Source organism: Ceratotherium simum, chromosome 21 (genome assembly GCF_057802395.1).
Source record: "Ceratotherium simum simum isolate JZ-2026a chromosome 21, ASM5780239v1, whole genome shotgun sequence".
Classification (NCBI taxonomy): Eukaryota; Metazoa; Chordata; class Mammalia; order Perissodactyla; family Rhinocerotidae; genus Ceratotherium; species Ceratotherium simum.
The window spans coordinates 36707855-36731762 of NC_141920.1; the positions used below are offsets into that span (position 1 = coordinate 36707855).

Consider the following 23908-nt stretch of genomic DNA (forward strand, 5'->3'; position numbering starts at 1 on the left):
ATGCCCACTCTCACCACTCCTATTTAACATAGTACTGGAATTCCTAGCCAGAGCAATCAGGCAAGAGAAAGAAACAAAAGGGATCCAAATTGGAAAGGAAGAAGTGAAACTGTCACTATTTGCAGATGACATGATTTTATATATAGAAAACCCTAAAGAATCCACCAGAAAACTTTTAGAAGTAATAAACGAATATGGTAAAGTTGCAGGATACAAAATCAACATACAAAAATCAGTTGCATTTCTGTACACTAACAACGAAGTAGCAGAAAGAGAAATTAATACCATCCCATTTACAATTGCAACAAAAAGAATAAAATACCTAGGAATAAACTTAACCAAAGAGGTGAAAGATCTGTACACCGAAAACTATAAAACATTTCTGAAAGAAATTGAAGACACAAAGAAATGGAAAGATATTCTGTGCTCTCGGATTGGAAGAATTAACATAGTTAAGATGTCCATACTTCCTAAAGCAATCTATAGACTCAATGCAATCCCTATCAAAGTTCCAACAATATCTTTCACAGAAATAGAACAAAGAATCCTAAAATTTATATGGAACAACAAAAGACTCCGAATAGGTAAAGGAATCCTGAGAAAAAAGAACAAAGCTAGAGGTATCACACTCCCTGATTTCCAAATATACTACAAAGCTATAGTGACCAAAACAGCATGGTACTGGCACAAAAACAGACACACTGATCAATGGAATAGAATCAAAAGCCCAGAAATAAACCCACACATCCATGGACAGCTAATCTTCGACAAAGGAGCCAAGAACATACAATGGAGAAAAGAAAGTCTCTTCAACAAATGGTGTTGGGAAAACTGGATAGCCACATGCAAAAAAATGAAAGTAGACCCTTACCTTACACCATACACAAAAATTAACTCCAAATGGATTAAAGACTTGAATGTAAGACCTGAAACTATGAAACTTGTAGAAGAAAACACAGGCAGTACACTCTTCGACATCGCTTAGCAACATATTTTCAAGCACCATGTCTGAGCAGGCAAGAGAAACAATAGAAAAAATAAACAAATGGGACTATATCAAACTAAAAAGCTTCTGCACAGCAAAGGAAACCATCAACAAAATGAAAAGACAACCTAATAATTGGGAGAAGATATTTGCAAACCATACATCTGATAAGGGCTTAATCTCCAAAATATATAAAGAACTCATGCATCTCAACAACAAAAAAACTACCAACCCAATTAAAAAATGGGCAAAAGACCTGAACAGACATTTCTCCAAAGAAGATATACAGATGGCCAACAGGCACATGAAAAGATGTTCAAAATCATTAACTATCGTGGAAATTTAAATCAAAACTACAATGATATCACCTCACGCCCGTCAGAATGGCTATAATTAACAAGACAGGAAACGACGTATGTTGGAGAGGATGTGGAGAGAAGGGAACTCTCATACACTGCTGGTGGGAGTCCAAACTGGTGCAGCCACTATGGAAAACAGTATGGAGATTCCTCAAAAAATCAACGATAGAACTACCATATGATCCAGCTATTCCGCTGCTGGGTATTTATCCAAAGAACTTGAAAACACCAATGCATAAAGATACATGCACCCCTGTGTTCATTGCAGCGTTATTCACAATAGCCAAGTCTTGGAAGTAACCTAAGTGCCCATCAAGGGACCAACGGATAAAGAAGATGTGGTATATATACACAATGGAATACTACCCAGCCATAACAAACGATGAAATCCAGCCATTTGTGACAACATGGATGGACATTGAGGGTATTATGCAAAGTGAAATAAGTCAGAGGGAGGAGGTCAAATACCGTATGATTTCCCTCATTAAGTAGTAGATAATAACAACAATAAACAAACACATAGGGACAGAGATTGGATTGGTGGTTACCAGAGGGGAAGGGGGGAGGGAGGCGGGCGAAAGGGATAATTCGGCACATGTGTGTGGTGATGGGTTGTAATTAGTATTTGGGTGGTGAACATGAAGTAATCTATGCAGAAATAGAAGTATAATGATGTACACCTGAAATTTATACAATGTTATAAACCAATGTTACTGCAATAAACAAAAAATAAAAAAAATAAAAAAATAAAAGCATTTTTCTGAGCAGTTTATAGACTTCAGACAGCCAAGAAGGTCCAGGGTACAAAATTAGACTAAGAATTCCAGGGTTAATGGCTACTTCAGTTGTCATTTAAAGTGACATTTATATCACCTGTTAGAATGGCTATTATCAAAAGACAAGAAATAACAAGTGTTGGCGAGGATGTGGAGAAAAGGGAACCCTTGTGCACTGTTGGTGGGAATGTAAATTGGTACAGCCACTATGGAAAACAGGATGGAGGTTCCCTAAAAAAATTTTAAAAAGAACTACCATATGATCTAGCCATCCCACTTCTATTTATCTGAAGGAAATGAAAACACTGACTTGAAAAGATATCTGACAACCTAAGTGTCCATCCACAGACGAATGGATAAAGATGTGCTGACATCACCTAACTTTGCTTGAATCATTTTTTTTGCACTCCTACGACAGCCTTGCTTGGGAGCCTTGGTTAGCTCAGATAAAATGCATCATATAAGATCCTGAAGTCCCTTCTAGCTTCAAATTTTTTAAAATGCTCATAATAATGAGGCTTAATTATCAAGGTGTTTGCTATGTGAGCAAACCTTTCAGGATAAGGAGTCCCTTTGCTTTTAAAACAGTGTATTTTGGTCCAAAAATCAGCAACCCATAGACTTTCCCAAGTCCTCTTTTTGTCCTTCATTAGATCTATTTATGTAGGAGATGTTGTCAGGGTCCCACCCATGTTCCTTCAGCCCTTCCTGGAGGTCACTGGCTGACAGATTCTGTATACGCCAATGGCTTCCTGTGCCTCTCTCCCTCTTTGTCAGAGGGAACAAACTTTGCCCATGTACAGGGCAAGATGGAAGTTCAGGGAGCTGATGGCCGAGGAGCAACTCTCAACCAATGAGGGATAGGAGATGGAGGATAAATACTCTAGCATCTTCACCCCCAGAAGGACAATTCTAGAGTGTCCCTCCCAGAGGGTCTCCAGTGGGATTGGCCTCCAGTTGCCCAAGTGCTATCCCACTCATTAAAACACTTTTTTTTTTTTTTTTACTTCTCTTCCCTCTTTGTCTCACTTCTCCACTCTGCCATGTTGAGTGACCTTCCTGGGATCATGTCCCAAATAAAGTACTGTGTCTAAGTCTTTATCTTAGGTTATCCTTTTGCCAGAACCCACGTTAAGGTAATATATTCATTTGACTTGGAAATACAACTCAAAATGCACACATTTCAAGGCTCAAGTTGACCAACTTTGCAGAAAAATTTGTACTATATCATGTCACTTTCACAGACCTGCTTCTGCCTGTACATTTTGTACCTGCTTCAGACCAAATGGATCTTTTCTCTGCCTGGAATCTCATTACCATTTCTTTGATGACACAGTGCTATTCATTTGACTGGTTTGACCAAAGAGTCTGAACTCATTGAGTTGCTAACTTCATGGAAGGATTTTATTTTTCCAATAATTGCTACTGAGTGTGTTCTTCCCAGTGGGTAATGGGAGCACAACCATAACTCATTCTGATTTCATCTGTCTAATCCACTTAAAAACAAATCAATCTCATTCTAATTCAAAATAACTCCCCTCTCTTTTGCTTGGGCTAAACTTGTGTCCGAGGCAGAAAGAGGTAGCAGTGCCTAGGAAGCAGCAGGAGACATAGTATGCTCTCTTATTGTCTTTCTTTCTTCTAAATCCCTCCCTCAAACCACGGGGTCTCACAGTAACACATGGCCCAAACCCACGGGGAACAGTCGGGAAGGGAGGTTCCAGTAACCCATCTGGCTTGTAATTAGATACCTTGGAGATCCTGTTGGATGAAGGGGAGATGGCTGAATACTACAGCCTCTGCTGTTTAGAGTGGTCTTAGTGTAGATAGTATATGTAGCTTTTAGAGTAAGGTTCAGCTCCACCCTGACCCCTTCTCTCTGCAGAAAAGCAGCCACATCATCCTCTAGTTCCCACCATGGTGCATGCCTCCAATGCCCTTTCCAAGTTGAGCATCCCATTACTTAGTCATTTGACATGTTCCTTTTCCATGCTCCATAATAGCCAATGGAATCTGATGTCTTCTTCTATGTCCTGCAATGGCTTCAGGGACCTGCCTGGGGGAGGTTACCTCCATCTTTCTCTTCCCTGGCACACGACATACTACATCCTTTCTCATCCTGCTATCTCAGGCTATTTCCTAAGGGTTTTCACCTTTTAAAATTTCCAGATGAGAAATGAATTCTTTATGTACAAGTGTCCCTCTCAACTTCATGAGATAAATGTTAATGTCTCCCTTGTCACCCAAAGAAGAGGAGGGGCCCAACAGTCTCTTCCAGGCTACCAGAGAGCTCTCCCCACACCTTCTTTAACCCAGAATAATTCCTTTTTATGTTTTTTATTGACAAAAACCTTCAGATCAGATCAGCATCTTTGGAACAGGGAAACTGAGTGGGAGTCTTTAGCTCTGAATCTGGCTTTCCTCGAACTTGGCCTTCCAGAATTTAAGAATTGTTTTTCTCAATAGTGGTATTTACACCTTATTGTCACACTGTTTGTAACCTGTGGGGATGTGAATATTTGTCTTTGGTTCATGTCATCATGATGTCACATATAACTTTATATCAATTCATTTGCATTCCCCAAGATCATAAAGAAACCATTCTTGGTTACTCAAGAAAACAAATTCGGGAAATCACTAGAGTTGCTAATAACACGATGGGAAAAAGGCAAACATTTATTTTTATTTGCAAGTGCAGTTTCTGCCAATAGTTAGTGCTCACAAAACCTTTTAAGCTACAGTAACTTTTGGTAAAGTCAATGAATAATTTAAAAAATACCCAGTAATAAGAAAATTACAGAAAAATTTCCATTACACCGTTGAAAATGTTTGGAATCCAAAATTCACTATTTTCTGCAATGGTTTTTAGTATTTATTCTGGTTAAAAAAAGATTTTCTTTTTCTTTTCTTTCTACTTCTACATAGTCCTGGTTGAATTAATAGAATCTGTTTCATGAACCTTTAGACTGCCATTTTGTGGATTTAGATAGTTTTTATTCTTACATATTTATATTGACATTTTAATATTTTACATAAAACATTGATTTGTTGTGTTTTAATGAAACAAAATTGTAGATCCTATTTATGGTGAGGCATTTACCGTTTGGGGGAAAACTGAAAATCTAATCAGTAGAAGGTCATTTTATGCCTTTTTTTTTCTTTTTAACTATAATAAATAATTAGCAACCTATTAATTACAAAAATTCTTAATTATGCTTAGAGCAACCAGAGCATTTGTACAAATTTAAATTCATATTTGATACAGTATGTGAAGTCATTAAGAAAAGCCTCTGGTTTTCCAGTTTGGTAACAAATGGCTTTTGTCTGATGCATAATTAATAGAAACTAATGATGACTATGTAGCTCTTCCAGAGTTTTAAAGGCAAATCTATATTGGCCTACAGTTAACATGCAAATTCATCCAACAAGCAACACAAAATGTATTACAGTAGTCATTCATTTTTATCAACATTCAAGAAGATCTAGTCAGCAGCACAACTCTCCTATGTCGGAAACACATTATAACATGGTCACAACTGAGTCAGATCACATCTGGTAAGATACCCCCTTCCTAATCCATCCTCTAGAGTCAGTTCAGACTTCCAGCACGATACATGAACAATTGCGATTAATACTGGGTACAAAGGTAAATACAGACAAGAGTTTGGTGTCCTAGCATACAGAGTTTTAAAAATAGTGACAAACAAAACCAAACATCTTGCCCCGTTCTCTCTCCTTTCCCTTTGTGAGATGAAATTCTCATGGCCATACTGAAACACTCAATTTGGGGAACTGAGTCCAATGATCCTAGCACTGAAATTGTTCCTTGGGAGGGAAATTCGGCCACAAGGGGACATCACATCCGTTTGACAGAGGGCATTAGGAAAACACCCTGTTGTGCAAAAATTGGTTTGCAATTAATAGCCTTGAAGGAAAATGTGATTTTTCAAAATATTTAGCTTTATCCCAAGGAGTAGTTTGGTGGTATACTGTGGCTCAAATTTTATTTTATTATTTTTGGTTGGATAAATGAAATGTGCACCACCATCACCATCACTCTTAATTCTTCTTCCATCACATAAGACACTTGTTAAGATAAGAAAGATATTCTACTAAAGCTGACGGTGATTGAGAGTCATTCAGTATTCAAAGTTCCTAAAGAATCGTTGGTTCTCTGAAAGGGATAAAAAAGTAGGAAAGGCTTTGTTCAAACTCTTGCTAGTAAACAAGTCTTACCTCAACTGATACAATGGCTACGTGACATCAAAGTACTATAAATTATCAAAACTATCGTACAGAAAAATTACAAATTCATTGCAAAATACATTACACTGCTACCATTAAGAAAAAAGTGCTTTTTGTTTTCCTTTCTTTTTTTTTTTTTTTTTTGCCAGAAAAGTATTCTTTCAATGTAGAAAATCCTATGCATTACCCTGCATGTGGCTAGGATATATCATAACGGAGTTTGTACTGAGTCCTTCTGATTTGCTGGATGAAGGGCTGAAAAATATAATAATGACTTATTAAAGCCGTGTTCCAAATGACCACGCCAGCTTTCAGTGGAGAGATGCCTGTTTAAGACCCAAGAAGATGCCCTGGTCTGTTGAACCCTGCTGGTCATCATACTGTCCCACTAATCAGCTGGTCTAGAATGCACAGGCCTTTGCATGTTCTGTGGTTTCCTCGTGTTCTCCTGAATTAGTCTCATGTCCTCATCTAGCTTTGTTACCTATATGAATCCCTTGCTCAGTGATGCCTGTATTGTCTCATGAGGGGAACGATGCAAGATGGCGGACCTGCCAGTTTCAAGAAGGGATGTCCGAGGAGTTCCTGGGCTGTGGCTCTTTGAGAAGGCTCCCTCACCAACATCAGGTCTAGGAACCCCCGGAGCACTGAAGAAACCTGTGAAAACACAAGATACCTTCCTGAGGACTAATACAGAAACCCAACCCAGTTCCCCTAAAATGGTTTCCCAGCTAATTCCCAGGAAAGTCATCCTATCAACAACATCAAATTCTAGAGAGTCAGCTCAAGGAGAAAGATGTTAGGGAAGCAAAGGCAGGTATTGTCTATATTAACATATGATGTTTTCCTTACCTTCTTCAAGTTTGAAATAACAGGAGTAAAGGACAGTGCCATGAAGAATGACAATTTATTTACTAAATAAATAATAATGGTAATAATAGTGCTAATAGCAGCTATTATGAAGCACTTACTATGTATAGGCACTGGTCACACACGTTTGATGAAGTGTGGTTTTAACACAGAATAGCTTTATTTTTTATAACAACTGCAACCATCTAGGCTTTGTGGCATCCCCTTTCTTGAAGAGAAACAAGCTTCTGCGAGGATTTCTGTGACAGATAGCATTTTTCCTTTAATTTCTTATAATTTACTTTCTGAGGTATATCTTACACTCAAGTATATAAATATCAAGTGTATGTTTTACAATAGTTTTTTACATATATTTACATCTCTATCTCTTCACCCCTATGAAAATATAGAACATTTCTACCACTCCAGGAGGCTCTCAGGCCCCCTTCCTGTCAATATCCGTGCCCCCCCCCCCACACACACACAAAGGGATAAAACTTTGGCCACACACGCCAGGGATGAATCTCATAGACACAATGTTGAGTCACATCCTGTCAACTCTTCTCTGTCTGGCTTCTTTCACTCAATGTTGTGTCTGTGAGATTCATCCCTGATGTGTATGGCGAAAGTTTTATCCATTTTATTGCTTTGTAGTATTCACTGTTGAATTATACCACATATTTATCCATTTGGGAAACAACATTGGGCGGTTTTCGCTTTTTGACCATTAGGATTAAAGCTGCTCTGGTACATGACTTTGAAGAACATCACACTCATTTCTATTGGGTGTGGGACTATTTTGATACCATACTATTTTACCACTTTTCATTATTTAAACTTAGCCCAATGCAGTAAAAGTTTCAATCTCCTGTTCAATTCAAGCAGACTCCTTTTTTTTTTTTTTTTTGAGGAAGATTATCCCTGAGCTAACATCTGTTCCCAATCCCCCTCTTTTAGCTGAGGAAGATCGGCCTTGGGCTAACATCTGTGCCCATCTTCCTCTACTTTATATGGGACGCCATCACAGCATGGCTTGACAAGCTGTGCGTCAGTCGGCACCTGGGATCCGAACCTGTGAAGCCCCGGCCGCTGAAGCGGAGTGCACGCACTTAACCGCTACACCACCGGGCCGGCCCTCTCCTTTGTTTTTTTTGCAGGTCCACACAACCTATATGAGTGATTCTATTGGGGGTGTTCTCTGAGATTTAGGGGTGAGGGAAGAGGAGACACTACCACTATAAACTGTTCTCCCCTAAAAGGCAGCCTCACTCCCTCTCTTATCATGAGGCAGACGAGAGGGAGGTATGTGTGGGGTCAGTGTTTATAGAACTCATCTGTGGAAATAGCCCCTCTCAGCAAGCCCTGCCTCGTGGGTGGCCCCCACAGTGGTGGGTCTTTGACTTAGCATCATTTTTTTCCGAGCTTGGCCCTACTTGGCAATCCTTGGAAAATAGGAAAGACCCCACTTGGTCCCTTCACCATGTCCTTCATTACCCTGCACGATCTAGCCCCTGCCTACCTCTTTGACATGGCTTACCCTCCCCCGCTTGCTCACTCTGCTCCCACATATAAGTCTTCTTTCTTGGCTTGGGGTCTTTGCACTTCTCCTTCCTCTGCCTGGGACACTTTTCTCCCAGATCTTTGCACGGCTTGCTCCTTCTTTCCATTCAGGTTCCAGTTTGGATGATCCCACCCCAGAAAGGGCTTCTCTTCATGCTATACTAGCTCCCAATCCCCTCTCCAGCACTCTCACCACATCACAGAGTTTTATTAGCTTCATAGCACGTGCCAGTCTCTCAGATTATTTTGTTCACCCATTTGTTTGTAGTTTATTATCTGTCTCTCCAACTAGAACGCAAGCTCTATGCGAGTCAGGAAATCTGGGGTCTTGCATTGCAATGTCCCCAGCAATTAGAACAGTCCTTGGCATGTCATAGGTTCTCAATGAGGGAGTGTTCACTGGAGCACCTGATTTACTCTTCTAGCCACCCTATGAGAGAGGAGTAGACTGTACCCCATTGTACAGATGAACTTCGGAGAGGGGAATCACTCGCCCAGTAAGTGAACAGGAAGAGCAGAGGTGTGAATCCAAGTGACTCTAATCCCAAAGTCCACGTCCGTAAACCAGGATCTACTCCTGGATGTGATATGGCGGTCTTTAGAACTACAGAGAGAACAACGATGTGATGAACATAGGGGTGCACAGATATTTTTGAATTATTGACTTCATATTCTTTGGATCAATACCCAGTAGTGGAATAGCTGGGTCATACGGTATTTCTATTTTTAATTTTTTGAGAAATCTCTATACTGTTTTTCACTGTGGCTGCACCAGTTTGCACTCCCACCAGCAGTGTGAGCGTTCATTTTTCTCCACATCCTCTCCAACACTTGTTATTTCTTGTCTTGTTAATTATATTCACACTAGCCAAGATGTGGAAACAACCCAAGTGCCCACCCACAGAAGAATGGATAAAAAAGATGTGGTATATATATACAATGGAATACTACACAGCCATAAAAAAGACAAAATCATGTCATTTGTGACAACATGGATGGACCTTGAGGGCATTACACTAAGCAAAATAAGTCAGACAGGGAAAGACAAATACTGTATGATTTCACTCATATGTGGAAGATAAACAAACACATGGATAAGGAGAACAGATTAGTGGTTACCAGAGGGGAAGGGGGTAGGGGAGGGTGAAAGGGGTAAAGGGGCACATATATATGATGACAGATAAAAACTAGACTATTGGTGGTAAACACAATGCAGTCTATACAGAAACTGAAATATAATAATGTACACCTGAAATTTACACAATATTATAAGCCAATATGATCTAGATACAATAATTTTTACAAAAAGGCAGCTGGAAGGGTATTGAATCTCTCCTGGGGGAATTCTCAGCCCTCCAGGTCTATTTCAAATAGTCCGATTGATGTTACCAGTGCTAACATAGCACCTCTTCTCACTGGTGTTCAATCTCACTGTGGAATCATTAGTTTTTATCTCTCAAATATTATTCGGGAATTAATGAAAAATAAAAATGATTCAGATCTGGAAAAAGAAAAAAAAAACTAGAGAGAGACTGAAAGTTTCAAGCAGGATTTTGAACTTCTGCAACAGACGCTGCGCCTCACCTTGTGTAGATCCTTCACTCTTGGAGGTAAACTGTCCCGGATCCTCCGCATCGCCTGGAGGGGAGGCTCGTTGAAGTAGGGGGGCTCGCCATCGATCATTTCTATCACCATGATCCCCAGGGACCAGATGTCCACCTGTTGGCACAGCCCACTGGTTATCTCAGGCAAGGAAGACGTTCTGAAATGTGGGATGTGTCCAGGGAACCCAAGAGGTTCATATTCATTCATAAATTAATGTAGTATTTGTAACCTCTCAAAATTTACAATACAGATTTATGGGTTGAATTGATGAATTAGCGAGTGTTCGCTAACAGTCTTCATTTGCTTTTCAAAGACAACTTCAATGAAGGTTCCGACAATTAGATATATGTGAATACCTTAACATTCTGAAGTTTAGAGCTTTTTTTTTACCTTGTTAACTTCGGTGGTTAACTGCCTATTAGGGCTGATGATAAAAATATCCAAAAACATCCAAAGCTTAATGTTATGAACATCGAGAAAAAAGTTGCATTTAAACCATAATAAAGTAAGAAAAGTTTTTGACAGCTTCATAACAAAGTGCAAAGAGCTACACTGCACAACACAGAATATATTCTGATTCTTTCATTAATTTAATTTTTAAAAATAATTATATCCCCCCTGCTTTAGGGTTCTTTCCTTTATGTTTTATCATTTTGAAGCAGCATGCCCAAAACCTTGCTCTATAAAAACCATTTTCAGGGAATAGAGAAAAGAAAAGAAAGAGATGACACACAATTCTCTCTGAGCAAAGAATGGGCAGTCAGGACAATGAGAAGGCATAGCTGTGGTATAAATTCCCAGTTACAGTCACTTCCCCAGGACAGCCTCATTACACCTCTTATTAGTTAGCTGCATTCCTGTTATATCCCTTGCAGTGACCTTCACTGAGAATTTATGCTCTTGGAACCACAATGAGGAGAACAAGTTGAGTACTTATGCAAGGACAAGCAAACAAGGGAAAGAGAGCAGAGTCCACCTTAACTTATGCCAATATGCTTAGCTCATTGGTCCATGCCACCTCTTCTATGCCTCTCCTCTTAAAATTCCCTTCTGCACCATAATGTGTGGAAACACTGTGTGCCCAACCAAAACGAACTCCTTGCCTCCCCATGTGTGTGTAGCCTTGCGTGCCTCAGTTTCTCCTCATGCTATTCCCTCCCAGAAGGCCTTTCCGCCACTCCCTCTGGCCCCTCATTTTCACATACCCAAACGTTATGCCTTAATAGATTATGAGCGATTGTTCTCTTTCCAGAGGCAACAGAAATTGTGCCATATTTTTAAATAGGTTATAATATTCACATATGATTTTTCCTATGGGAAAACACTACTGTTCATCCAAATATTACCTCTATTTTGTGGAGCTTTCTCTGACCCTCTGTCCTTCGAATCATCATGCCTGTTCATCTGTGCGTCTCTGGCCCTTTTTAAATTGTGTTGCCTTGCTTTGTGTGAGCCTGCTACTGAGGGTGGGATCAGGGTTTAAGTGACTCTCTCTAAGTGTCCACTGTAGGACCTCAATAAATGTCCCTGGATCAATGTGGTGGCAATATCCTTAGTGATGGCCAGTCTCCTTTCTGCCACAACCTACTCTGTGACAAGTCTAGTGAATGGGAGTCAAATGCAAAGTCAAAACTCATCACCTGGATCTCCGGTGAGCATCAACTATCTCAGCACCACTGCATCCCTGAACCTGCCCAGGCCCTGCCACTCCCAAACAATGACTGTCACCCCCTTACCTCTGTCCCATAAGGTAGCCTAGAAATCACCTCGGGTGCCATCCAGTATGGAGTGCCAACCAATGATTTCCTCTTCGGCACCTCTTTGGAAACTTGAGCACAGAAACCAAAGTCAGATAGCTTTATCTGAAAGGAAAGGAATGAAAGAAACTAACAATTTTAAAATACTGGCTGCTAGATGTAGAAATACAGAGAGAGTTTTAAATTCAAAACAAAATAGTCTCATTAACAAGCCTTAGAAATATCAGTGGAGAGGTGGCCAGACCCTTTTACTAGAAAGGCACGATTCACTTTAGTGGAAACACCTCTCATGGGTCCACCAGGATTGACTTGCAAACGTTTACACTTCTGCTGCTTATATCTTTTATAAAATTACGAAACCAAAAACATTTATAAATTAAATACACCCAATACAACAAATTCATTAAAATTCAAACCCACAACCTTAATTTAATTTAACAGGTGATGCTTTAGTGTAAGTAAATTGCTATCCTCAATGTAAGTTTTGTATGAACTGCTGCAATTTAGGTTCTTTTGTGTTGAACACATTTAGATTTCTAAGTACCACGAGATGATTCAAATAACCAACCTCATTTCTATATTTGAATTGTTGCAAGACCCCCTTTATATAGGATGCTGAGATCACTTCAAGTATTGGCTCCTCTTTTCTTTTTATTTCACTTCTTTGCTCATGACAACTGAAGTCGCCAATGTGAACATCAATGCAAGTGGAATTATGGGCATAGAAACTGGGTGTTAGCATTTGGTTACCAGTGGTTTAAGGTGGTCATCCTAATGACCCAATGCATGTATGTACATGTCATTTATCTTAGATGTCATCAAAAAGAAAAAAATCTTGAAAACTCTTACACAGAGCTTTTAAGAATACTCTTAAGAACGTACTGCACCATTAGGCACCCTGCTAGTTTATATATTCCAGATGACCAGGATTCATTTATTTCTGGGAGGTATGATTCCTGTTCATGACGACCTGGCCTGAACTTCAGATGGCCTCCTTGAAGAGGACTGCCACTTAGGTTTGTTGGTGATGATCGAACACATTCAAAGAAAACAATGGTTCAGACATTGGTGGGCAATGGCTCAGAATGGCCATTTGAAGTTAAAATTTCCATAGATCAAAGGTACAATCTCTCAGGCACAAAATCTCCCTTGATTCTCTTCATACTTCTCTGAACTTTTTTTAACCTTTTTCTGTGGCTCTACCTCTGCTGCCTACACTTTAAATATTGGAGCTTCTTAGGGTTCGGGTTCCAACTCTCAGCTATTTTCTTTTTACATACTCCTGCTATTCTTTTTTCTCCCATGCTTAATGCAGACCTCTTTCCTCCATTCTAAACCTATACTTCCATTAGTATATGTTTCCATATGGAGTTCATCTTTGTGAAGGGTGTCAGGTTTGTGTCTAGATTCATTTTTTTGCACGCGGATATCCAGTTGTCCCAGCACTATTTGTTGAAAAGACCATCTTTGCTCCATTGTATTGCCTTTACTCCCTTGTCAAAGATCAGTTGACTATATTTATGTGGGTCTATTTCTGGGCTCTCTATTCTGTTCCATTGGTTTATTGGTCCATTCTTTTGCCAATATCACACTGTCTCAACTACTATAGTTTTCTCCTAAAGTCAGGCAGTGTCAGTCCTGCGACTTTGTTCTTCTTCTTCAATATGTGTTGGCTATTGTGTTGGTCTTTTGCCTCTCCATATAAACTTTAGAATCATTTGTCAATATCCACAAAATAACTTGCTGGGATTGCATTGAATCTATAGATCAAATTGGGAAGAAATGACATCTTGACAACACTGAGTCTTCCTATCCAGGTATATGGATTATCTATTCATTTATTTCTTTGATTCCATTCATCAGAGTTTTGTAGTTTTCCTCATATAGATCTAGTAGATATTTTGTTAGGTTTATATCTAAGTATTTAACTTTTGGAGTGCTAATGTAAATGGCATTGTGTTTTTAATTTCAAAGTCCATTTGTTCATTGCTGGGATATAGGAAAGTGACTGACTTGTGTATATTAACCATATATCCTGCAATCTTGCTATAGTCATTAGTTCTAGGAGTTTTTCTTATTGATTCTTTTAGATTTTCTGCATAGATAATCATGTCATCTGTGAACACAGACAGTTTTATTTCTTCCTTCCCAATGTGTATACCTTTTATTCTTTTTCTTATCTTATTGCATTAGCCAGTACTTCCAGTATGATGTTGAAAAGGAGTGGTGAGAGGGGACATCTTTGCCTTTTTCCTAATCTTAGTGCGGAAGGATATTCAATTTTTAAGCATACCTCAAGGTCCTGATCACTTCTCACTTCCTTCAGAATTTTTCTCAGGAGCCCATATTTATCTCTCCACTCTCCAAATTTGAGAGAATTTAGCACTCACTCAATCTTGAACTGTTTTCTGATGCTGATTTTGTCCCTCCAGCTAGAAATGACATTCCCCAGGGACAACAGCTCTGCCTTGTAATTGTGAAGCCTCACTGTATTCTTTAAGAGCTAGAAAAACAGTAGATACTCAAAAACACATGCTAGTAGATTGATTTTATATTGATATGTACATAGATAGCAGATCACGTGACAGAAGCTACATTGGTGCTCTTTCTGAAACCATCATTGACCTGCCAAAGACAGCTGTTTCTAGAATCAAAGTTGGAACACAGATGAAACGGGGATAGTGTTTTGGAAATTATTAATGTATTTTTTCTTTTTCCATTTCCTTGTTCAGGATTTTCTCTCTAATCAGGCCAAGGCCAGTGGTGGTGTGGTTTGGGGTGGGAGGAGATTAGATTGCTCCAGATAGAATGCTAGAGAAAGCTGGTTTAGTGGAGAGATAATTTTCTCAACTGCTTTGGCATATCCAGAATCAAACCCAGATAACTCAGATTACAGAATTTCCATGTGGTATGAAGAAGAGAGCCCTGTGGCCATGGTAGCTGGTCCACAATTGTTGTTATCCTATTGTAAAAGGAGTCTACAATTCAGAGAAGTGAAAATTCTACCGTCTATACCTTTTAGCCTGGGATTATTTGCAGAAAAGGACAAAGAGTAGTGATTTGATTAGGTCTGGCCCTAAGTCTTTACTATACATCACTTCCCACCACCCCAAGCAGATGTTGGTGGGCTTCAGAAATATCTGAATAGCATACATCCCCACATAAACGATGGAGAAGAGAAGCCAGATACATCTGTGTTCAGAGATAATATTAAAAATATTTAATAACCAGATTCATGTAGACCAATCAGAATCTAGACATAAAGTTAAGTGGTATCCTGAAGTGATCCTAGGGGTATTACTGTCTCTGACGAGGTGGGGGGGGTGGGGGGGAGGCTCCTGTAAAGGAGTAGGGTAATGGGCAATACTCCAATGACTTGAAACAGTGGCTATTAAACAACAAGCATGAAAATAGTGCAATATTTTAACAATGGGTATAGATATACTAGTGCGTACTGGCTGAACATCAGCCTTGGTTATGCCCAACATGGCCTCCATGGAGAGATGGCACAATAGAGGAGGTGGAAGTGAACTTGAGGCAATGCTACTGGCTTCCATGGCCTTTGTATGGTGTGCAGGGGTCCATAAGCTCCTCTAAATCTAAATGGGGGAATGGGGAATACCTGGCACAAGCCTATGGTTGACACGAGAAGGCAGTCTCAAGGATGGCTTTCAACACTTGAGGTAAGAGGCTGGGGTTGTTGAAAACTGCAGAGGCACCCTCCTGAAAAGCCCAGCAGCTGATGGGCCAGATATGCTGAGGCAGGGACCAGAGATGAACAAGAAGATGGATCTTATCTCTTTCACCCTGAAGTCCTAAAAGCCACATTTGTCCCTTACTCTGCCAAACTCCATCTTGAGAAAGATGGTAATGGGAGGTGGGAAGAGGCAGTAGGTGGTGGCCAAATCTGAAAGACTGAGGTTTTAAAGGTATCAGTTAAACCTTACAATAAGGTGATTGAACTTTGATAGACAACATTTAAATTACTTAAGCAGACTAAATGTAATAGATTGAATTAAAAGAGAGTCTTTTTTTTTAATTTAATCTAGTCAGTGGAGCTTTGTGAAGAAGTCTAGGTTAGTTTTAAGAAACAGAAAAACTACAATTGTGTGTGTGTGTGAGTGTGTGTGGTTATTTCCAAAGCTCAAGTGTAAGTGAAATTGCAACCCTACTATACGGGTCGTAGAGGAGGAACAATTTTGACAATAAATTTAATTTGCCTGTAAATTTAAGAAACTTGAATGATTAAGGAGGTGAATGTATCAGCATTTTGGTATTGGCAGTCTTCAATTTCAGTATCTCTAGTGCAGCTTTCTCTTTCTAGACATTAAAAAAAAAAAAAAAGACCCCAAACCTGACAGACTAATAATTATCTCCCTGACAAAATATAAGATGAGAAATTGAAACTCGATACTTGGGAGCTAGGCCTGTTCTTCTACTGTAGGGGTGAAGTGCTTCTGTATGATTGTTTTTACTCTTCCAAGTACAGAAAAGAGACGGTTTTCTAAAAGAACATAATTGCACACAACATTCATCCAAATAAATCTGCAAGTAGATAATGAGAACTCAAGTAATGAGTACACTAACGCATTGTAGGTAGATCTTAAAAGCAAATCACGCAGACTCTAAGCTGAACCTTATTTTAGATAGAATTATATAACGTGGCTGCTTAGGAAACCACCTTTGTCTCACTAACGCAGTTAGGCTAAGAGAACCACAGCTAGCACACTGCCCGCCCCCTAAAAACAGGAGATGCAGCTTCTTCCACAGGGGCCAGACAAGGAACTAGAGCTTAGAGCTCAGACAAAGCTGCTATTGAAACCTGAGATCCTATCCATTTCAATGTGTCCTGGCTAGGAATCAGGGGACGGACAAAAACATGGGGGAAGGGGGGCAAAAGACAGTCTATCCACAAGATAGCTACAGGTTTAAAATAGAATGTAAAATCTTCATTCTGTAAATTGCACACACTCTAAAAAATTCTTGCATCTGCTCCTGGTTTTTGCTAAGACAAAAAGATGGATGCTTTTGTGCTGGTTTCTGAGTGCTTCCTATAACGCAATAGTACTCAAAGTGTGTAGCATCAGCATCCCCTGGGAACTCATTAGAGATGCAAGTTCTTGGGTACCACCCAGCCTGACTGAATCAGAAACTCTGGGAGTGGGGCTGATAAATAAATGAAAACCAATAGGATATTGGAGTATATGAGGAAGCCATCTGGTTTAAAACTAGTTCAGCCTGACCTTGTTTTTCCAAAAGGGCCTCGCATGTCCTGTTGAGCATGCATTGTATATCTGCTTTAAATATGGTACTATGTCCCCAAAACAAGAATGATGTCCTTAAAGATAGGTATGTAACTTCCCCCCATATTGGCATTTCCTTTAGGATAAGCATCTCTCCTTAAACTAAGGATTAATTACTGACCTGCTTGTGAACTTGTGACCACTCACCTTGTGACCACTGACCTGCTGTGTTCACCGATTTGCTGTGCCAGCAAAGCAATCTTGTGACAATTGTAAAAGAGACATTCCTATCATATGTGATGCATGCTCTTTGTTCCAAGATGGTATATAACCACTCTGTACACCCCACTTCTTTGGTGCCCTTCCTTCCTTGGGCAAGGAAGGCCCCAGGCTAGTCCTCAGATCTGGCCATAATAAACTCACACCAATTTTGATTTATAGATTGATTATGGATTATTTGCATTGACCAGGCCTAGGTATTTGTTTTTTGCCAAGGTCTCCAGCAGTTTTGATGCTCGCTAAAGTTTGAGAACTTCTGTTTTAAGAAGAGCAATGACCTAGGGACAAAGGGACTGAGAGAGGTCAAAGAAAGAGCCAGAAGTAATGATGGTGCCTCTAGCTTAATGCCCACTTCTTCAGCTGCCAAATCCAAGAGGAGAGGGAGGGCAACACAACAGCTCAGGTGTAATGGCACAGAGACCTCAGCCAGCCCCTCTGCCATCTGACAGAGTGCAGAGAGTGTAGGACCTTGCCCAAGACTGTTCAACAATATCAGAGGGAGACTCAAGCCTGGGTCTCCTGACTTTTCCTGCTGTACTTCCTGCACAGTTAGGAAAAGTAACCTCTGTGGAGTAGCAGGGAAGAGAAGGGTAGAATCTGGGTGTGTCCTGGAGACTACTGGAAAGGAATGATTTTACAAGCTATTTAACACACCCAGGTCTCTGTTTATTGAAGAAGAGCTTTTGGGAGATAATCTTCAGGTCTTCTTCTAATTGTAAAACTCTAGTTATTTGAAAGACAACAAACACAAATGCCTAAGGGAACAGGCAAATAATATCAATGAATTAAATGGGCCAATGGAGACAATGGAAAAGTAGGGGCACAGGCCCATCAGAAAGAGATAATGACTTCCTGGTTGTCAGGGGTGCAGTAAAGAGGATGTGGAACCCTCAAAGGCCCTGGTTGCCAGGCTACGGCCCCTCACTTCAAATCCTGTGGGAGGGAGGGCACAAACACATCACATTGTCTCTAAGTACTATATTAGTTTGGGCCTCCCCAGAATCACACCCTGAGACATGGATTCAGTGTAGGTGGGTCATTGGGGAGAAACAGGCAACACTAATAGTGAAGTGGGGAAGCGTAACAGAGAAGGGAAGGCAGTCAGTCATGAGTTAGTTACCAGGCAAGTTACCACTGTGGAAACCAGAGCTTAATCCTGCTGAGGAAGTCTGGAGACCACGGAGGACCTGTGCCTCAGAGCTCTTCCAACCAAGGGCGAGAGAGCTGGGGTATTTACACACCAACTCCCATCACTTGTTTCAAGGCTGCTCCTGGGATAGTGGATGTTAATCCCCTGGAATTTCTAGCTTTCCTTGTACTGGAAGAGCAGACTACAGCGGCCAGAGAAAGTCCCCAAAGAGATGCAGATGGTGGCATTTGGAGGTGGAGCTAGCGAGCGCTGAAATAGGAAGTCCCGTGAAGATATGGGTGGGGCACCAACAGCATCTGCTATGGTGCTGTTCACCCTCATCACACCACCTCCACTACTGCCATGTGTGAATTCAGGCACAGTGTTGTCAGATACTTTGATTCTTCCAAGGAAGACAGGAATTTGAAATTTTATGTGATTTCTCCCAATTCTTAAATTGTGGCAATCAATTTACATTAAAAAAAAGACCATAAAGATCACTTGTGTGTCCTTTTTCAATAGATGCATTGGATTTAAGAGGTCATGGGTTTGAATTCCATTCTAGCCAATGAATTTGATGAAAGTTAATCATTCACTATCTAGTGGCCCCTAAGTATCATCTCTCAAATGCAAGCCTCTGGCCAAGGAAAGATCATGGATGAATTTACCTAACCCTTAATTGCAAGTTCTAGGGGTGGTGGGAGGGGGGATTACCCTCTCTCTGAGCATCTACCTTATACCTGGTCCACTTCTGATGGTTTTACACAAATTACTTCACGTAATTCTTGGACCATTCTATGACATGCTATTTATTTTCCCTTTCAAACCCCAAACATCACATTCCCTCTGCCTAACACAAACTAGCAACTCAGTAGATATTACTTCTGTCATGGAAAATAAGTGAACAATTTACTCTCAGTTGATAACAAATAATTTCCCTTCTAATCTTTGAAGAAGCTGGAAAGGATTTATGCTTTTACACCTGAGCAATTCACTGTCTTCATTTTTCATTTTGAAATAATTATAGGTTCACAGGAGGTTGCAAAGAAATATGCACCCAGTCCTCCCTAACGTTAGCACCTTACAGAACGATAAGATATTCTGCATCTTATACAACACCAAGAAATTGACATTGGTACAGTCCATAGAGCTTATTCAGATTTCATCAGTTATGTATGAACTCATTTGTGTGTGGTGTGTGTGTGTGGGTACACTCTTATCACATTATAGCCTTACATAACCACCACCACAATCAAGATACCCAACTGTACCATCATTGCAAGACTCCCTCATGCTATCCCTTTATAGCCACATATTCCCTAACCTGTGGCCACCACAAATTTGCTGTACACCTTTATAATTATGTTACTTTACAAATGTTATATAAATGGGATTATGAAGTGTGAATCCTATTGAGGTTGGCTTTTTTTCACTCAGCATAATTTCCTTGAGGGTCATCCAAGTTCTTGCATGTATTACTTGCTTGTTGCTTTTTTTTTTCTGAGTGGTATTCCATGGTATGGATACATCACAGTTTGTTTAACCATTCACCCTTTGAAGGACATTTGGGTACTTTCTAGTTTGGGGTTATTATGAATAAAACTGCTATAAACATTGGTGTGCAAGTTTATGTGCAGAAATAAGTTTCCATTTCTCTGGATCTATGCCCAAGAGTGCAACTGCTGGTCACATGGTAAGTCCATTTCTAGTTTTGAAAGGAACTGGCTAAGTATTTTTCAGAGTGGCTGTACCATTTTACATTTCCACCAGCCATGTATGAATAAGTGATGTTATCATTATTTTTCATTTTAGCCATTCTGATAGATGTGTAGTGATAACTCGTAGTCTTAATTTCCATTGCTCTAAGGGCTAATGATATTGAACGTCTCCCAAAAGGAGAAGAACCTAGTACACCTTGGGTGATAGACAATATTTTCCAAAAATGCCAACAATGTTGCCCAGCCCATGAGCTCTTCTTAACATATGACTCAATTCTCCTCCCACTGAAGAGGGTTTTATATTCCCTCTCCCTGAATCTGGAAGGGCTTTGACTATGGTGAATGCGACTTTGAGGCTGGGTCATAAAAATGTCATGTACTTCCACCTTGTTTTCTTGGGACACTCACTCTTGAAACCCAGCCTCTATGCTGTGAAGAAGGCCACGTGGAGAGGCCACATCATAGGTGTTCCGGCTAACAGTGCCAAGCCACCAGCCAGCACTCACCACCTGACATGTGAGGAAGACATCTAGATACATCATCTAACCACAAGTCAGAGCAGCACTGGCTAGCTGAGCCCAACCAACTCTCAGAGCCATGTGAGAATGCTAAAATAACCTTTGATTTAAGACCCTAAGTGTTGGGGTGATTTGTTATAATGACAATAAACAAATGAAAATGTCTTCTCCACTATAAAACACCATGCTCTAACAGATTAGTATAAACTGTATTCTCAGCCTTTTCTTCAGTAGCTACACTCCATCTCTGCTCTCTCTCTTAAAAAAAAAAAGTTTCCTTTCTCTATAGCAAATGAAGAAGCCTATTGGAGTCAATTTGGTATGTGGTTCTGAAATGTGAAGGAGCACACTCTGGCCAACATGGCCCAGGGCCACAGGGTCCACTCAACATGCTGTTTGCTCCCTCTTCCTGGAATGCTCTCATCCCTGATAGCCACAGGCTCCATTCCCTCACATGTCTCTGCTGCGACGTCACCACTTAAGAGGGGGCTCCTCTGACCAGCTTCTATAACAGATCCCACTCCCTCATCACTCTCCACCCTCCTTACTTGGCTTAATTAATTACAGAAAACTTAGCACTTATCACCGCCTGTCTGGTGGCGATTTTATTTGTGTATTTATCTATTTGTTTATTATCACACTCCCATGCCCCAAATAAGCTTAATGAAAGTAGTGATTTTGCTTTGTTCATCCTTAGGACCTAGAACCGTCCCTGGCACATAGTAGACATTCAGCTAATATTTACTGAATGAGAGAGTGAACAAACCAAGGAGACTAAAAGCACTTCCAATGTGCCAGTTCCTGTGAGCCCTTTGCTGGGTGCATGGAATGCAGAAAATGTTTGAAATGTAGGTTCTGCCCTTGAGAATGACACTGAATGATTTAATGACCTTTTGTACACTGTAGGGAGGGGAGATCTTTAAGGAAGCAGATTAAACAATGAATTATCATCTTAGTCTCGTGATGGATTTTGACATCTGACACGTACTCACAGCAGGGAAGCCTATGTCATCAATCTCCAACAACAAGAGTGAAAGCCTGGCTTGAAACTGTCCTGTTTTTTTTTTCCTGAAAGCACCAGTTCCCAGAGCCAATTTGTGGACCAGTTCGATGCTTTGCAAATTGTGTTCTGAGGTCGTGGGGCTTCGTGTAGGTGCTTTCCTGAGTCAGGTCAAGGGAGGATTCCAGCCCTTTAGCTATAGCTCCCCAGCTCTACGGGAGATTGTGCAAAATGGCCACATACCCTTCCCCCCACCCCTGTACCCACATCCCTTTGCAATGTGACTTTGCATCTTCTCCCGTCAGGAGGTAGAGTCTATTTCCCCACCCCTTGCATCTAGGCTTGATCATATGACTTACTTCCACCAAAGGTACGTTAGCAAACAAGATAGAAGCAGAGGGTTCAAAAATGCTTGTGCACGGGGGCTTGTCTCTCTTGCTGCTCTTGGGGACCTTGCCACAGGCACCACATGAAGCAGCCTGGCTCATCTGCTGGGAGATGAGTGACACATGGCCCAGTTACCGCCACTACCCCCGCTGAGAGCCAGCCAAGCACCAGGCAAATGAGTGAGGCTGTCAACTGCAGGCTGACCACAAAGGCAAGAGTGAACTCAGCTGATGCCACATGGAGTGCAGATGAGCTGTCCCAGCTGAGGTTGGCCCAAATGCCAACTCAGAATTGTGAGCAAATAAATGGTTGTCATTTTAAGCCACAAAGTGTAGAGTGGTTTGTTATGTAGCAAAAGCTGACTGATACACACTCCCCTACTCTTTTTAAAGAAAATTTCAGCCAGAGTAATGCAAAAAGCAGGACTCAAAACTGCCCATGAAACATAATCCCAAGTTTGCAAATTATGTATACGTATACATGGAAATATGGGAAAACTGGGAAATGGGATTAAGGGTAATTGATCTTTATTTTATCCTCTATACTCTTCTGAACTGACTGAATTTTCCACAATAAAATTGACAATCTTTTTAAAACAAAAGAAGAAAAGACAAAGTGTTGGCACAGTTTCTTCTGGCTGTCCTCTGATCATTCCTGGGCATATTCTGATGTGACATGAATGTTTTCCATGTGGCTGAGGTTGCTGGGCTGTAAAAGACAAGAGCATCACAGAGGCACCTGGCTCCGTTCATCCCAGGTATTTCCTCTGGTGGGAGTTTCAGGGAGGTCAAAAGGACCTAAATAGTGAAAAATCTATGCTTTGAAACTCTTCCATCTAACTAAGCCTTCCTTGGAATGTCAACTCATTGTTTCCTTGGCTCTTGTATTCTATGTTCTTTTGTACCCTGGTGTGGCTGGTGAGTTTCATGAATCCCATGAGCAGGTTGCAGTGATGGGAAATGCAACAATCTGGGCCTGGAGATATGCTAGAGTGATGGATAGCTTCCATTTGTCCTTCCAGATCTATTCTCCCTTTTCCGAGCCCTGGAAGGCCAATGGGTGTTGAGGTCATTGATGGCTTCTTATTGGGTTCAGCCAATGGGAAGCACCAATAGGAGACCGGAAGGAAGGCGCAGAATGAAGTGGGCATACTTATTCCCCCAGCTCCCATCCTGCAGGTTCACTGTGGTCTGGCTTCCCCTGAAGATCAGTACTCCTGCCAGGCAGCCCTCTTCACAAAACAATCTCGATTTCCAGATTCCAGTAACTAGTTCCGTGCCACACCTCTTCAGGCATGGGGGAGTAAGAGTGGTGCTCTATTCTAGAGTACTGCTCTAATCCTCACGCACAGTTCCTTATGACTTTTCTACATCTGCCCACACCTTTATGAAACTCTGGTCAAATTACCCTCCGGAGTTTGTCATTTGTTTCCTGCAGGAACACTGAGAGATACTGCAGACATGCACAGTAACATGAATAGGGTGGACACAGCCCTAGA

At 40.7% G+C, this 23908-nt stretch overlaps 1 protein-coding gene across 1 annotated transcript in view; it reads right to left on the bottom strand.

Annotated features, from left to right (window-relative positions):
• Positions 1 to 4904: 4904 nt before the first annotated feature.
• Positions 4905 to 23908, bottom strand: part of PAK5 (p21 (RAC1) activated kinase 5) — a 299091-nt gene continuing 280087 nt past the window's right edge. Inside the window, exons 8-10 of the mRNA XM_014790078.2 lie at positions 12116 to 12241; positions 10359 to 10493; positions 4905 to 7022 (exon numbers count right to left, since the gene is read on the bottom strand). Of these exons, the coding sequence (XP_014645564.1) occupies positions 6867 to 7022; positions 10359 to 10493; positions 12116 to 12241 (417 nt within the window). The 3' untranslated portion in view covers positions 4905 to 6866. The remainder of the gene's footprint in view (positions 7023 to 10358; positions 10494 to 12115; positions 12242 to 23908) is intronic.